The sequence below is a fragment of the Diuraphis noxia genome, unplaced genomic scaffold, assembly GCF_037042655.1.
Source record: "Diuraphis noxia isolate RWA-SAM2 unplaced genomic scaffold, SU_Dnox_SAM2 contig0002, whole genome shotgun sequence".
Classification (NCBI taxonomy): Eukaryota; Metazoa; Arthropoda; class Insecta; order Hemiptera; family Aphididae; genus Diuraphis; species Diuraphis noxia.
The window spans coordinates 41,342,365-41,359,185 of record NW_028301712.1 but is presented as its reverse complement, the minus strand read 5'-3'; the positions used below and the strand labels follow the sequence as shown (position 1 = coordinate 41,359,185).

Genomic DNA, 16,821 nt, shown 5'->3' with positions numbered 1-16,821 from the left:
ATAATAATTAAGGTTGAAGATAAAAAAAAAAAAATTATTATATGATTTTTATACCTAATATACCTCTCTATTATAATAATGTAATATACTATTTTTCGTACGCGTCACGCAGATATAGGTTCATAAAATACTATGCGATGTTTCTCGGTTTCTGTTCGTAGAATATTATTAATTGTTTTAAACATTACACAAGATTTGTATTAATGGTTCAAAAATTTAGCTGAATTGGAATTTTTTAAACCAATATGGACTCGTTTTGATGACCTGGAATCAAACCATAGTGTTGTACACTTTCGTCGATTCCAGTAAAAATAGAACAATACAAATTTTAGACACCGAGTGGGTAAAACGTGATGGACTATATATGATATTATTCTATAATATAGACGTATATTATATTCCTTGCGTATGTGAATTTACACTTCACAGTTCACACGTGCAGTTACCCATCAATATATGGTTATAGTATTATGTATATGGTTATAGTATTTAAAAATTGACTGTTTAGTATTTACTGATTTATAATATACAACAAGCACTATTATATTACTACGGTCTATTGAATCACGTATAAATCGCATAAAACACGTATTATAAGACAGAATAAACATGATAATATTATTGACAGGTGTTATGATCGTAATAAAGTTTATGTATTTATGACAAAAATATACATTTGTTTTCGGTTAAAAATTTGAAGTATAAATTTTACTGGAAAAGTGGAAAACAATTCATTGTTTTATTGTTTTAAATCATTTTTTTTCTTCACATAAGCAGTATTATTTCAATCAAGTTGTCCCATCCGATATTTCTCGAAACAAAGTTATGTTTTTTATATAATATATATATATATACACATTTATATATTTAAAAAAAAAATGTAACTTATTCTAGCTACCTTTTAGCATCTGGATATACAGGGATTGAAAAAAGAACTATAACCACAATCAAAGTCTCGAGGAATCTATTGGTATAACTTTTTATTGAAAACGTCCAATAGTTTTTATTTATTAACATTGGATAACCAACGCGGGGCAAAAATATTGGTCATAGACCAAACAATAAATCTATAAGTTTGAATTATTATATCCGACCAATTATGTTATATTATATTATGCAACCATATTACCATAATATGTCATAATGCATTTATATAGAAAAAAATAGTACTAATTCTACTAATTTGCTAAAGTAATTTGCTATATTATAATTGTATGCAATCAATGGCAACTACTTACACCATTTGTAAAAATAGATACGAAAATCTCACTGAAAAAAGACTTTTCAAGTTCTCCCCAATTCTCCAATTTTTCTTTTTGTAAATACTTCATTTGAAATATTGCAAACATTTTTTTTTTTTTAATGAAACAAACCAATTCAGTCATTCTCGATCGATATGGTTACCAACAAACAGCTTTTCATTTTTATTAAGTAGATAAGATATGTTAAAGAAAAAATAAATTATAATAGATTTTTTGCGATGCAAAAAAAAAATGTAGAATCGTACTTATTTCTATAAATTTTAATAAGAATTATACTAACCTGCGTATTTTAACTCTATTAAAAAAGCTTTTAACCAAGAGTCCAGGACGTAGTATTTTAGTGGCAATTATAATGGTTTAAATTTAAATTTATAAATAATTAAATCAAATTTCAAGATTAATAGTAAGAAATGTATACATCATGCTAATTAATTGTTTTGGTCTGTCTCGTTGGTATAAGATATTTCTAAAATACACAAAATGGCTATTGCTTACCTAAGAGATTTAAATCTAACAAAAAATTGTTAACGTTAATGAAAAAAAATCAACAGCGTATCATTATGATCCCTATATTGAGTAATGTTTTCTAATAAACCTTTTGAAGAATTAAAAACTTCATTTTAGCATAAAGTATTGTATGGCCACAAATTACATGTCGTTTTATAAGATGTATTTTCTGTAGGGGTAGTAACAGGTAGATAAATACGAGTCCGTTTTTTTGAGGGTTTTTTTAATTGACTTGACGTATTCTTTCTTTGTATCTTATTATTATTATTTTTTTACCCAAGTGTTAGCCGTAATACTGAAATGAAAATCTTGTTCTGTTCAGATGGTAAAACCGGTAGGCAATCAGCACACCTGTTTGTTATTCCTTAGAGGTTCAGACGACTGTTTCGCCTACATCCTCTTTGCATACGTCCAACCAGAGATGAACAACAACAAAAAAAAAAAAAAAAAACATTATCTCGCTGTATATATAACTCGCTAGATAATGATCGGAGGCGAACAATGCTTGAAGGGTTACATCAAGGCCACGGACTAGTGGCCCAGTTTTATAGCGTTTATAAGGGCACGTTTACACCCTCTGTATATAAATGAAAAGTACTTAAATACTATAAGTAGTATAATAAAAATGAAAAATACCCTTTATTATTCTTATTAATCTATGTAATACATTTAAATAAATAGCTTGACTTAATTTTTCAAAATCTTTCGTGAATTCAATAAAAAAAATGATAAGAATGCATCACTATATATAGTATGTCAAATATTTAATTAACAGTTGATATATATAATATACGAAACCTAAATTTTAACATTCAGAAGCAAAATAATATAAAAAAACTATAAAAATATTGTTTTTAAATTATTTTTTACGCATAGATCATATATATTTTCGCATTACCTATTATGTTATTAAAACAAATAGTATGTAGTATATATATACGTATAAACAGCATTTTTTAGAAATTGTGTTGATGTTTTGCAGGCTTTTTCAATTAACTTTTTACAAACATTTTAAAAAACATTCTTTAACCAATCTGATTAATTTTAAATGATTTAAAATTTTGTTGCTGTGACGTATATGGTTTTTATTTATTATATATAACTGCTAAAAACATAATGAATTTTATAGCAATGTGCCTATTATGGCTATTATAATCCTTTTAAACTTTTTAAGAAACTTATTCGTATATAACATTATTGTCCGATTTTACTTAAGTACGTTGTTTTAATTGAACTAATTCAAATGCATAAATTTAATTTTACTTTTCAGTTGAGTTTTTACATATCAATATCAATATTCAATATGTAATAAAATTGACAAATGTGTGACCAATAATCAGAAACATGTTGATCAAAAGTATTTTTTGCCATACGGCCTAGATGACTGGCATTTATATAATTCCAATAACGGAATTTTTAAACAATTTATCATGTTATTCATAAAAGAGTTTTATTTAGAGTTTCAGAACTGTCTATTATTATACTACGCTGTTGGATATTAAAACAATACATGTTTATGATCAATAGACTAAGTATATAAGATATTATAAATAATAAATACGTCATAAAAATGTAATGCTCGCATATGCATTTAACATGTTGATAGTTCCGGTTCTGCGAATTATTTTTTTCTCTTCGTAATTTATTATCAGTAAGCAATTTACTTTTTAATTTTTATATCCATCGACAGGTGGTCATGACCGAATAACGGTACCTTAACCGTGATCGAAAGATCTATTACGTTTGTATGATTCAATTATTTTTTCGCCATATGAAAGCATTTCATTACAACCTTGAACTTGGCCTCAAACTGTTTTTTTAACGTCACCGCCATTCGTAGCAGTCGTCCGTATCTGCACGACTGCACGCGCGGCATCATCACAAGCATTTCTTTTCAAGGCGTGTATTACTGTATTGTTGACTGTTGTATAATATATTCACTATTTATGTAGACTGCATTGAATTGAACTTTTTTATTTTTGTATAAATATTCGGTCATGGATATAAGTTATAATACTATAATATGCTACTTATATTACTACTATAGTCTGTAAACTTGAGTTCCGGAGTTTTATCAATGTCGGCAAAATAGACTCTCTAGTTGGCCGTTTTAGTGCAACAGTGTTGACATTGTTTTTCTACAATCGGTTTGCCCTAATTTAGATATTTTTAATGGCAATTTTTTTTTTTATATGTTATAATATTCACGTTCTACATAAGTATTTAATTCGCAGTTCAGCGAAACTCACTAAGTTATTAGATCATATTAATTTACTAAATGTGTTTCAAAATTTTTTTGTCCGTGCGTGAATACGCGAGCACTCATTTATTGCTGGAAAATCAAAATACTGACAACCTTGATTTCGTCTGAATATGTGTATGTGGCTAAAACGACAACGGAGTTTGAATTCGGCTATACATAAGCATATAGAGGTAATGAAACAAATTTCATATGCGTGAACGTACCCTAGCTACAACTACACCACCAACTTTCAATAACGTCTAGTAATTGGTTCCAACAACAATTTGGGAAACAAAGAAGATCGTATATTTACGAGGGGGTAGGTTTCTATACAATATATATTATATACATGTTATATTTATGATGTAAGTAAATGTTCCTATACACTGCCTACTACAGTACTACCTATATAAACGGGTATATGGTACGTGCAGGCATCACTTTATTACAAAAATAAAAAAGAAAAAAACTGACCAGTGGCTACCATCAATCAAGTTGCCGAAGGGTGGCCAAGGTCACGTCTTATGGAGCACTCCGTGCACTGTAACAGTGAAACCAAGGACAACCACTCGTAAAATGATTTTTGTTTCTAATATTTGACGGTGACTGAAATGAGTAATGCCATCAGTGAAATTGAACACTTTTTCACCTAGATATTGATGGTAGAATGATTATGCTTTTGTAATCTATATCTATACGATCATAATTATGATATATATATATATATATACAAGCATATTATAATTTTATTAAACTGATGTAAGCACCATTCGTATTTATGTACGAGTACAGTAATAAAAATATCGGTGCTGAGATAATGTTTCTCACGAATCATCAGCACTATGCGAAACAAGTTATGTGAAAATAAAAAAAGACAGTGTGCATAATAATAAATAATCAGTCTACGTAGCACGCTGCAACGTATGCATTCTGCAGCAGATTACCTATACAATATTATAATGTATCGTCAGTCGAGTGACTTGAGCGTACGTTTACTATATGAGCACATATCTATAGAAATTAGGAGATACCTTATATCGAAAACGCATACACTATATATTAATGCTATAACTGAAAACACAAATATCGATTTATAAGCAGTAACAAAGTATTCTCATAATCTCATAGGAATATTATAACTATTAAATAATGATTGCTATTAGTTAACCCTTTATATTATAAACCTATTATTGCATGTTGCATTGTTGCTCTATAATATCTAGTTTTTACACGTTATATATTATATTGAACAAAAGTCATGTTAAAATAGTTAAATACAATCTTAAAATATTGTGTAATATGTATACAAATAAAAATAGTATAATACATTCACATTTCATACTTACTTATATAGGCGGATACTAGTTAGTGCCTACATGTAATATTTATATCACAGTTCATATAATTTGATATTATATCAACCATTTTGATTAAAATTTTCTATTTTTTTTTTTAAGGAATATACATTTTACATTTTTACCAAAACACTCGTAGGAAAAGATGGCGTATATAATGTATAAATGTATAATATAGTATAGTATAGTATAGTGTATATATTTATATCTTTAATAACATATGTCGTAATAATATGTAAATGTTTATATGTATAGTAATATTTATGTATCTACCTATTAATGCTAAATTATTCCAAACGAGTTTTATTATTTAAAAAAATGTCTATATAATATAATGTTCCAAACTGTAAATAGCTAGAGCCTAGAGGTCATGGAATAAAAAGATTTACTTAAAAAATATTACTATAGACTATATTTACGTGAAAATTAAAATGAAATAAGAAATTCGGGAAATTATATTTTATATTTCATATAATCATACGATTGAGTTATAAATATACATTTGTATTTAAACTTTTAAGTAGGTAAAACTGTATAAATTACTTAATACAATATTAGTACATTAGTAATAATAGCTCAATAATTATAAACGACATTTCTATATAAGAAAACAATTAATCATTCGTGTTAAATACAATAATTTAGTAATAGGTACGGGTAGTACAGATAATTATTGAATCGTGAATGTAAAAAATAATATTATTATATCACTGTAAATTAATTTTATCTTAAAATGTCACTTAATAGTTAAAAGTGTATTAAGTATGCCAAGTATGGTAAAAATTGTCAAGTATTCTAATGAATCGCTTGAAAAAATTATGAAATTATTTATTACATGTTCTTAGTTTTAAAAATTGTATATAAGAATACTTTTTCACTTAGTTATGAAACAAAATATGGCATTGAAATAAAAAATAAATTGATCACTAACATGACACCTGTACTGGCTGTACTATATCAATTCTTAATATTCAAAAGTGCCTATAGCCTATAGGTAACCCTTAGGTTTTTAATTATTATTATCACGCTGTATAGTGTATGCTCTTGTTGCAACTCTGTGTACACCTAATGACAATAATAAACTAAATAGTAAATACTAATAATTATTTTTAAATTCTAAAAACATAATATGATCCAGTATATTCATAATGTTATTATACATTTGCACCAGTACCTACATCACACTCATAATATTATATAGGATCATCTTATCTGTATTTTTCCTAAATAAATGATATTTGTTAATTTGACAGTGAACCATTTCAATAACAAATTAATGTTTACAAACATTGAGCACACATCTTTCGTGGCAGTTTTTTAAAGTCATAAAATATTTTTTTACGATACCCCAAAGGCCATAAGCACATTTTTCATATAAAATAATTGTTATTCGATAAACGTGGCTACCTCGGACAGATAGATTGAAATTAGAAGTTTAACGGGATATAGCCACCCTTATTTAGTCATTCGTAAACTTTCCACAGACGTCGTCTATAATCTTATCCGGAAGATCGCATTTTGTATTGTAAGTATTTTTACGCGGACGTTTTTTATTGCGGAGTTATGCGCGTGGAAATGGCTAGCATGACTGCATCAAAATTATTGTTATAAAGCACAACAATAATATTATCATTACCTATACGTGTATCATCAACGAACGATAATTACGCATACTACACCTATTTTATATTATTCAATAGGGAATTTCATAAGGATGACGTCGACCACGTGTGGTGAAAAATAAAAAGACAACCTATTCTATACAACCATATCACTATAGATCGCATGTGTTTTATAAACAATTGTATATAGATGAGACGATGACGACGATTATAATGATGAAAATAATAATAATAATTTATATTAATGTTCCCCTGGTAGATTGGTATGTTTATACAATATAGGTATAGGTAAATTATTATAGGTATAGGTGTTTTGACATCTACAGCAATGCAACGGTCGACTAGCCGGTTCCGAAGATCCGCACAAGATGCACAGTAATAAATATAATATAATAATAATAATAAAGTATACTGAGACACTACCACTAATTCTCTTTCTTTTGCTCAAACACCTTCTACTTCTTACTTTTCCCAACGCCATAACACTCATAACACTGTACCTACTCGTCGTAGTCCTTACCCTTGACCGCTAACGTTTTAAACGTGTCTTATTGTCGTTACCATCATACCTACGAGTGCAAAAACGATTTTTGATTTTTTATCGTACATAACATAAGCGCTTGCGTATAACTCAACATTTTAGTAAATTAATATACGTGTAGGCCAGTGTTTGGAAATAACGCGTCGTTGATAAACGCATAATACTACGTTCACGTTCATATTTAGTGAACGATATATGCGAACGTCAATTGTTTTTTTTTTCAAATCGAATGTGAAGGCGTTTATATTTAAATGAATTGGAACCATTTTTAAGACGTTCAATTTATTTACCATTTAATAAATATATTATATATAATAATATTTTCTTATAATAAAAAAAAAAAACTAAAAATTAAAATGAAGGCATTCATTTTTTTCAACGAACGTGAACGCGTTCATTTGAAAAAAAAAACATAAACGTAAACGAATTCATTTTTTGAGTGAACGTTCCGAACACTGCTACAGGCTATATAATATAAATTCAATATCTCAATGTTATTAATTTCTTATACAGAAATAATGTGTGTTGCTTTATCATCGAACATCGGTCTATGATTGTCTACAAAATTTCTATCATGGTTATTTAATAACTTTTGTATTTTTCAATCACTTACCAACCTGCAATGTTAACCACTTAAAATTGTATCTTTCATGGCATTAAGTTTTGGGTAATTCTCTTTTCTTCAGTTTTTATCAATGGCAATTTGTTTAATTCATATTCCTAAGTGAGACATTTTTGTGTCTGGTCTATGAATATTGTGATTCAGGCAAGAATAGTTCATTATATTATTATATTTATTAGATGGTATTTAACATTTTTAATGAACCGGCCGGAGTGTAATGAAACGAAATTTCGATTTTTATGTCAGATAAGCATTATTGGTTATAGCTACTAACCACTATATAGTCAATAGACAAGATGGATTAACATGGTACAAAACTTTATCTTTATTTAAATAAATGTATAAGTTATGACTTATTATGAATAATTGACTATTGTAGGTCCATTATATTGTATTCGATAATTGATACATTATTTAACTAGGCAGGAACCTACATGAAAAATAATACAATTTATACCACAAGATTTATAGAACATAATATAACAGTATAGAACATAAACATATAACAAATTGTACAAATATAAAAAGCTTAAATGATTACTTAATTATTGAACAAAATACCAAAATTATTGTGGAAATTTGCTAATTAATGATACAATTTTCCCGGCTTTTTACAGTTATATAATTTATAAATATAGTTAATTGAATTACTTAATAGGTACAACTGGTATACACAGCTAGTACAATATAGTATCAAATATTCAAATGCATTATAATGTATATGTTTCGGCTTAATTCTGAAATGTAGACTGTGGTCTATGTGCATATTTTTTGGATTATTAATACATTCGACATTTAAAAACATAGTTTAATACAGGGGTCTTCAACCTTTTTATGCAGTAGGTCACATATTATTTTTTTAAATCTTGCGGGCTGCATTCGTAGTAAAAACATGTATTTTATATAACAATTTAGTTTTATTATTACAATTTTTAAAATTAGATAGGTCCATTTAAAATTACAAATCATTATTATTATTAAAAAATATATAGATGAACATTTTTTTTTAATTACAAATTTTTTATAACGCATATTTCTAATATCCGCAATAATAACATGCTAAATTTAAAATGTGATCGCGGGCCGCATATTATGAAATGGCGGGCCGTGGGTTGAAGACCTCTGGTTTAATACATTAACCGGTCATTAATGCCTACATTAGCCAAATGGATAATACCTAACTATACCTATATCGAAAGAAAACAGCTAATGAAATAACTTATTATGCCCAGTCCACTCATAACAAAATAGTAAACAAAAACAAAACATAAAGTTAACATTCCAACCACAGACGGCGGGTTTATCTAAATTAATATAATTATTAATTATAATAAAAAATTAATTAAATAAAACATCGTTTCAAAAGAAATCTTTACCAGGAGTTTTGGCATAGGCTACTTATTTATCTTATTTTTCATAGATTGGCCTTTTTTCACAACCATATGTACAATAAATTTTTAAATATATTTGTAAATTAGTTTAAATACGAACATGCATAATACAATACAGACCAAGGTTATTTAACAATGGTGATCCTGCTTCACTAAATATATGAATTATATTAATATGAATCTAATTGCATTTCAATTAAATATAAATACAAAAATTCCGATATATTTTTCAACTATGTGTATCACACTGCCATCAAAGTTTATTTAATATAAATTAATAAATAAAAAAAAAAACATTTGAAGTATATTTATCCACATATTATAATAAAAAATAAATTTAACACCGTTTAATACTGCAGTATACTGTTTATCTTCTGTAACTACTTATTTTTAATTTATATTCAATTACTTTTATTATAGAAATAAATATATCATGGTAATTATTATATTTTCAATTTTCATATAATAAACTTATTTACTGTTATGAGTAAAAAAAAAAACTGTATACCTATTCATTATAATCATGTTTGTATACAAAAATTAATTATTTTGAAAGCATTCTCTCAGGAAATCTCACATCCTCACTACTAGTATTATTATATTCACAAGTCACCACTGAAAACAACAAATACCCGTGTCTATGTGTAAAATGTAGATACACACTTTAATCAACGGCAACAATTGTACAATTTATTAGTATAATCGATATAAGTATGTGTTGTGTGTAATATACGTTTATACAGTATGTTCATATACATTGATTACCTATATAGATTATAAACGTATCGATAATATATATATATTTATTTAATTGGTTACACATATATAGGTACCTATATACCATTTATAGAATATAGTGTACACATACATAATTTTCTACCTGGTCAAATTCATGAATAAATCATTTAACGGATATATATTATGTACATAAATATGCTGAACTAAAGATAGGATAAACGTATTGTAATTATATATATATGCGTAATAATCGTATGCGGACCGATAAGATTTAATGTCACTTTACTATGCAGTCTTGACCACTAAATTGTCATCCATATATACATGCAAACACATTTATAAAAGGTTGGTAGGTATACAGAGTCGTTCAAATTGTCACGTTAGCTGTATAAATGATATAAAATATACATACATACAGGTATAATATAGTATTCTCCTGGTGAAAAAGAAGTAATTTTTAATTTGAAAATCGAAATGATTTGCGTGTTTTTGTATTTTTGTATACGAATTATGTCCATATAATATGTTTAAGGAGTGACTTTAAAAATCCAATCAACTAAATATTCTCCAATGTTTTATTCGGGAACAAGATATTCAATAGATATATATTATGTGAGCAAATTATATGGCATCAATACCTGTGATATGAATTAATAAATGTCGTAACGCCAGGGAATCTATGTTATGCTAAGTGCATTCTTTTTCTATACGCTGAATTGCAATAGGTATAATATGTAGAACAGGTTCAAAATGTATTTATTTTTTTGTCAATTTCCACTATAGTAGGTACCTTCCTTAAAATACCGGACTTAATTATTATTTATATTCTCACATTATATTTTGTGGTTTAATTATAGTTGAATAAGCTAGCTTGTACGTCAAAAGGTTTTTTGTGTTATAACTTTTTATATTACAAGTAGAGATTGTCTTTAGATCATTACTATTATGAATAAAATAATTATTTTCACCTCGAATCTCAAAATCTCCTTTTAAAGACGTCTTTAAAATAGGAATTTGAAAAAAATTTTTCTTAGCAGGGTCTTTACTCCTTACATTATAATAAAAAAACTACAGACCAAATTTCACACTCATTCAGTAGTTCAGTGGTTTCAGTGGTTTTGATTAGGCTAAGATGCATCAGTCAGAAAATAGTTCAAAACTTTACTCGTTAACGTATTGTTGGATATTATTTGTCTTTAGGTTATTTTATAAAGCATTCACATGTAAAAGATCTCAAGAATTTGCTCATACATTGCTGTTGTGAAAACTGCAGTAGTCAATAGTCATTGGTTTTTGGTGGCATAAGCTAGGTTTTGAACGACTCTGTATATCATGAATCATGATGAATGTATAATAATACATAAATCGATCTAATAGTACGTACGTAAAATATTCACTTGCGATTAAATATGTAATCCAATAAGATACGTACAAAAAAAAAAAAAAAAAAAGGTAAACGCCAAATACAATTTAGGTATACCTACATTACCTACCTACCTTTCTACCTGAATGCATTCATTCAATCCCACAACCCCTGCATGCAGGGGTCCTCAGTTCATAAACACGGATGGTTAACATGCGTTGTGCGTGGGTTTTGAATGTGTCTGTTATTTTTTCATACAATTTTTGAAAACACAAATTCAGTGAAATATTTTAATTGTTGTTTAAATATTACAATATTCTTTATAGGCAATCATGGAACAATCAATATTTTGTTTTTTGGCTGTTTGTCTGTCGGTTCAGTTGGCGCATGGTTACTGCAGTAGCGACTGCTTTAAGAACGTAGCCGCAGGAGTTGGTGCTTCATTGGTACTGTGGTATGGTTACCGATTTTTGATCAGACCATTGGATATACAAAGGGTAAACGAATGATATTACAGTGTGTATATATAGGCACTTTCTATAGTATATACATAATATAAGTAGCTTGGTAGGTATATATATATATATAACTGCGTCCAGTGTCGTAAACTCGTAACCTAGGTCTGAGAGCTATGTTTTTAACGTCTCTTCCCCATCTGGGATAGTATAGGATTCCGAGAGATCAGAGAATTCCTCTTTTTACTGAAATTATTTCATACGTTTTTAGAATATTACTACATATTTTATAAAAACGCTTCGTTTTGCGTGAAGACTAACGAGGTGGCAGTATAGTATACATATGTGTAGTACATATTATTTTGTGTAAAACCAGCACAGAACTCATGGATTTTAAATGTCCCAACTTTTTAATGCAATTAGAAAAACTTGCATAAAGATTTTGAGTTTTAGATTCTGAGCGGAGCGAGTGTGTTTTTTTAATTTTTTTTTTTATCTGTCTGTCATTACGTTTTGGGGCAGTAAAAATGCTTCAATTGTCGAATTCAAGTTAGATCTGCAGAAGTGAATCTAGTTGATACTTTGAAGGGTCAAAAGTAAAAAATTCTCAATATTTTTCTAAATAATCAGGATAAACAAACTAAAAATTAAGGGGAAAATGGGAACTTTTACGTAAGTACAATCAGTTTTCGACAAAATCTATTTTGGTTTTTGAAGTAACTTTAAAACAAATGGCCATAGTTGCGTGCAATTTTCACCGAATTTTTATAGAATAAGTATATTCTATCCACCATGCAATTTCAAAAAATTTCGACCTAAGTTGAACCATTTATAAGCATATGCAATTTTCGATCATTATTAGTTTTTTTTAAATTAATATCGATAAAAATTTATTTTTGAGTAGAATAGCTTGAAAATTTAATACAAGGCTTCTAAGTTCTAATATATTGTTACAATAGCAGTTGAAAAATAAAAGAAATACACAGTCACAATTTTTTTTTAGAAACATTCAAAGTTTGAATTTTGACAAAATACGTAAAAATCACAAAAATTCGCAAATTATTTTAAGCTAGAAATTCATAAAAATTTTCTTTTCAAATCTTAGATTTAAAAATTAATACAAGATTTCTTACAAGTTTTTCAATCTTTATCATAGAATAAATATCCACCAGAAAGTCAAATTAAGTTTTTATGAGCGTTTGAAATTTAAATTTTTACAACATTGGATTTCTGATTTAGCGATTTTCTTATTTTGGTGTAACTCTAAAATAAATGACCGCAGATACTTGACATTTTCACTAAATGTTTATAAATGCATTTTATATATTTGATAAAATTTTCAAAATTTCAAAATATTTTGAGCTGTTTACTGACATTTTAATTTTTCAATTTTTTAGTGTTTTTTCTATTAATGTCAATAAAATGGTATTGGTTGGGTCAAAATGCTTCAAAATTTAATATAAGGCTTTCAACATATTGTTTCAATAGCAGTTGAAAAATATTAAAAATACATAGGTACGATTATTTTTTAAGCATTTAAAGTTCAAATTTTTACTAAATACGCGAGAATTACGGCAATTTTCAAATTATCTTAGATAGAAATTCATAAAAAATTTTCTTTTTAAATTTAAGATTTGAACATTTAATTCAAGATTCCTTATAAGTATGTCTACCTTTATAAAAAAAAAAATGTCAACCGGATAGTAAAATATTTGTTACTCATCCAATATGCTATCTACCGTAATTTTATTTATAGTTTAGTATGATATATCATAGTCCGTATGCTGTATATTATAAATACTTTATCATTTTGCAATTAAGATTTAAGATTAAGCTTTTATTGAAACCCTAAATTGCGCATGAGTTCCGGTATATAGTTATACCACTGGGCACTGCACTCTGTAATATGATAGTAGTAATTGTGAATATTAAATTGTAATACTGTCACGTAACAATCACGAATTCGCATTTCTTAAATTATAGCTTATATTTATAAAATACGTATGTATAATGTAAATTGTATATACTTATATGTATTATATTTTAAATATCTACTCAAACAATTTAAGTAAGTTGCTTATATGTTTTGTTAACAAAAGAAATTGGCCGACGTGGGTTACGAACAGCACTTCACACAAAAGCAATGGGCGTCAAAGGATAAGTTACACCTGATACGATCCATGATGAGACTAAGGAAAAAAGGAACGTTACCGCCAGTCTATCCGAACGGATGGTTTGCGCTCCTGGACTCCGATCAAGTTATCGTCAATCAAGTTAAATACGTGACGGCTCTTGGTAAGTTTATGTGATTTATTTTCCGAAATATTTTACTGAAAACGCCTTCTGTAAAAACACATAGCAGAGTTGCATTGGTAAAATTAGGCAAATAATGTTCCTGTTATTTTTACCAGGGAAATAAAATTTGAGTTACCACTGGCCCTTGATTGATTAATGATTCAAAAATAATACTTATTATTCATTTATTGTGTATGTGAAAATTAAAAAAATCATTTATTATATACTTAACAAATCATTTTTATTATTATTTATTAAGTGAATTACTTGAATTCTAATAAATGTCTTCTGTATATATGTTTTATGTAGAAATCATAAAATATACCGAAAAATTATTAATAGAATTTTTATTTTATTTTCATAAGGTTGATATTTTTAAATTTATTAAATCAATTTTAGATTCTGAGCTCAGTGATTAATGTTTTAATGATTAATTTTTCATTGATGCGTGTTTTTCAGTGTTAGTTATTTTTGAGTAACAAAAACGTACATAGTCAAAAACTCAGATTTTCAACTCCAATATATTTTCTGGTAGTAAAATGAATCTAGATGGTATATGGGATCAAATAAAAATTTTTAATATTCATCTGAATAATAGGGAAAAACTAAAAATATATTAGGCACCTAGAAATAGAAATTTTTACACTAAAAACTGTAGTTTTTGATAAAATGTTTTTCTTTTTTTGTTGCGATTCCAAAATGAATTTCCATAAATATAACATTTTTACCAAGTGTTTATATAAAATGTCCTATGCATGGTAAAATGTTCAGAATTTTTTCTCCTTTTATGCTATTTACAGACATCATTTGTAATTTTCTACTATTTTAAAATTTTTTTTAAAACTTCGAAAGAATATTTTTCACCGTGTAAAAGAGCTTGAAAATTTAACACAAGGTCCCTCATAAATTATTATTAAATATTAAAGATAGATAGGCACAATTATTTTCTATATGCATTTGAAGTTCAAATTTTAACTAAATTACTAAAATTTTCAAATTTATTTTTAAGTAACTATTTAGTCTTGAAAATATAATACAAGATTCTTAAGATGATTCACAAAAAGTCAATAAATCTAATATGTAAAAAATAAATGATATTCAAAGATATTTTTTAAATTTGGAAAACATTAAATGTTTAAAAGTTTTAACGAAGAAAAACGACTTTAATTATTTTGTTGTAATTTAAAAACGTATAATTCATGAAACGAACATTTTATGAATGTTGTTATATTTTGCATAGGTACACAATTATACATAAGCTAACATCAGTTTTAGCTAGCAAATTGTTTATTTATATACCACAAATATATTCATACCGTTCTACGATAAATCGATATTATTTTTATGGTTAATAATAACAATAAATGTTATAATTATTCAATTGTTATCATCAAAAATTAAATTTACCAACCATTTACAATTTACTACTTACAAAATTGAAGTACGTAAAGTTGATATTAGTTGCTATATTGTGTAGTATTATCTTTCAAAAACTATTGAACATGCATTTTGTACACTTTTCAACTTCCAATTTTGAACCTTTTAATGTTAACTTCATGTACCTATATCGTTAGTGTTATGTTGAAACCTTATTCTTATATGAAGTCCAAACAAGTTAATGTGTACACTGCTGGATGATTTGTGTAAAAGAGCTTGTAGCTACATAATAAAATTGTGCAAAAAATTAGATTTTAAATTATTTAGTTTTTTTTTTTTTTTTTTTTTTAATTGCCTTTTATTAAAAAATAATTATAGTAAAATGTATTGTTTTTATTTTATAATAATTTTTTTTTGCTTAATCTTCTGCTTCCAAGATTAAACAAATATTTAATTATTACTTATTAACTATATAAATAATAATTATAATATGAATCGAGAAGTATACTTATCTACTAAATTATGGACCATTTTAATGGATTCTATAATGACATTTTAAAATTAAGATAAGCAAAAAGCAAAATAAAAAATATCATTAGCCATTCCTCATTAAATTATAATACAATACATTAGTTTTAAATGATAAGTATGACGTGCAGCATTGCCAGCATTAGACATTAGACTGTTGAATTTTTTAAATGTTTTTTTTTTTTTTGCTTAGAATATAAAATGTAAATATAAATTAGGTACATACGAATATGATTATTTAATGTTTAAAAAATTATATTTCATGATTTTATGTTTTAAGAAATCATTTTTTTTTTTTTACAGAATTAACCATAAAATTTTAATTTATATATGTCATGAATGTCATGATCCTACTCAATTTAAGATTGATTCGCTTGAGAGGTGCCCTTGAATGTTAATTTAGAATACTAAATACTATTAAAATAGCAGCAGAAAATATTTTGGATTTTTGGCTATTTGGGAACTTTTTGATACAAACATACGAGAATAAAAAACTATGGTACTAACTTTATGATTATAGTGG

At 26.7% G+C, this 16,821-nt stretch overlaps 1 protein-coding gene across 3 annotated transcripts in view; it reads left to right on the top strand.

Annotated features, from left to right (window-relative positions):
• nvd (cholesterol 7-desaturase nvd) overlaps nt 1-16,821 on the top strand; it is a 57,239-nt gene that overhangs the window by 33,871 nt on the left and 6,547 nt on the right. For 2 of the 3 annotated variants that reach the window (XM_089218749.1, XM_089218750.1), the window contains exons 2-3: nt 11,970-12,140; nt 14,198-14,393. In XM_089218749.1, coding sequence (XP_089074875.1) covers nt 11,976-12,140; nt 14,198-14,393 — 361 coding nt within the window. In that variant the 5' untranslated portion in view covers nt 11,970-11,975. Of the gene's footprint in view, nt 1-11,779; nt 11,883-11,969; nt 12,141-14,197; nt 14,394-16,821 lie in introns of those variants that run through there. The other variant, XM_015513879.2, reaches the window with a different exon arrangement.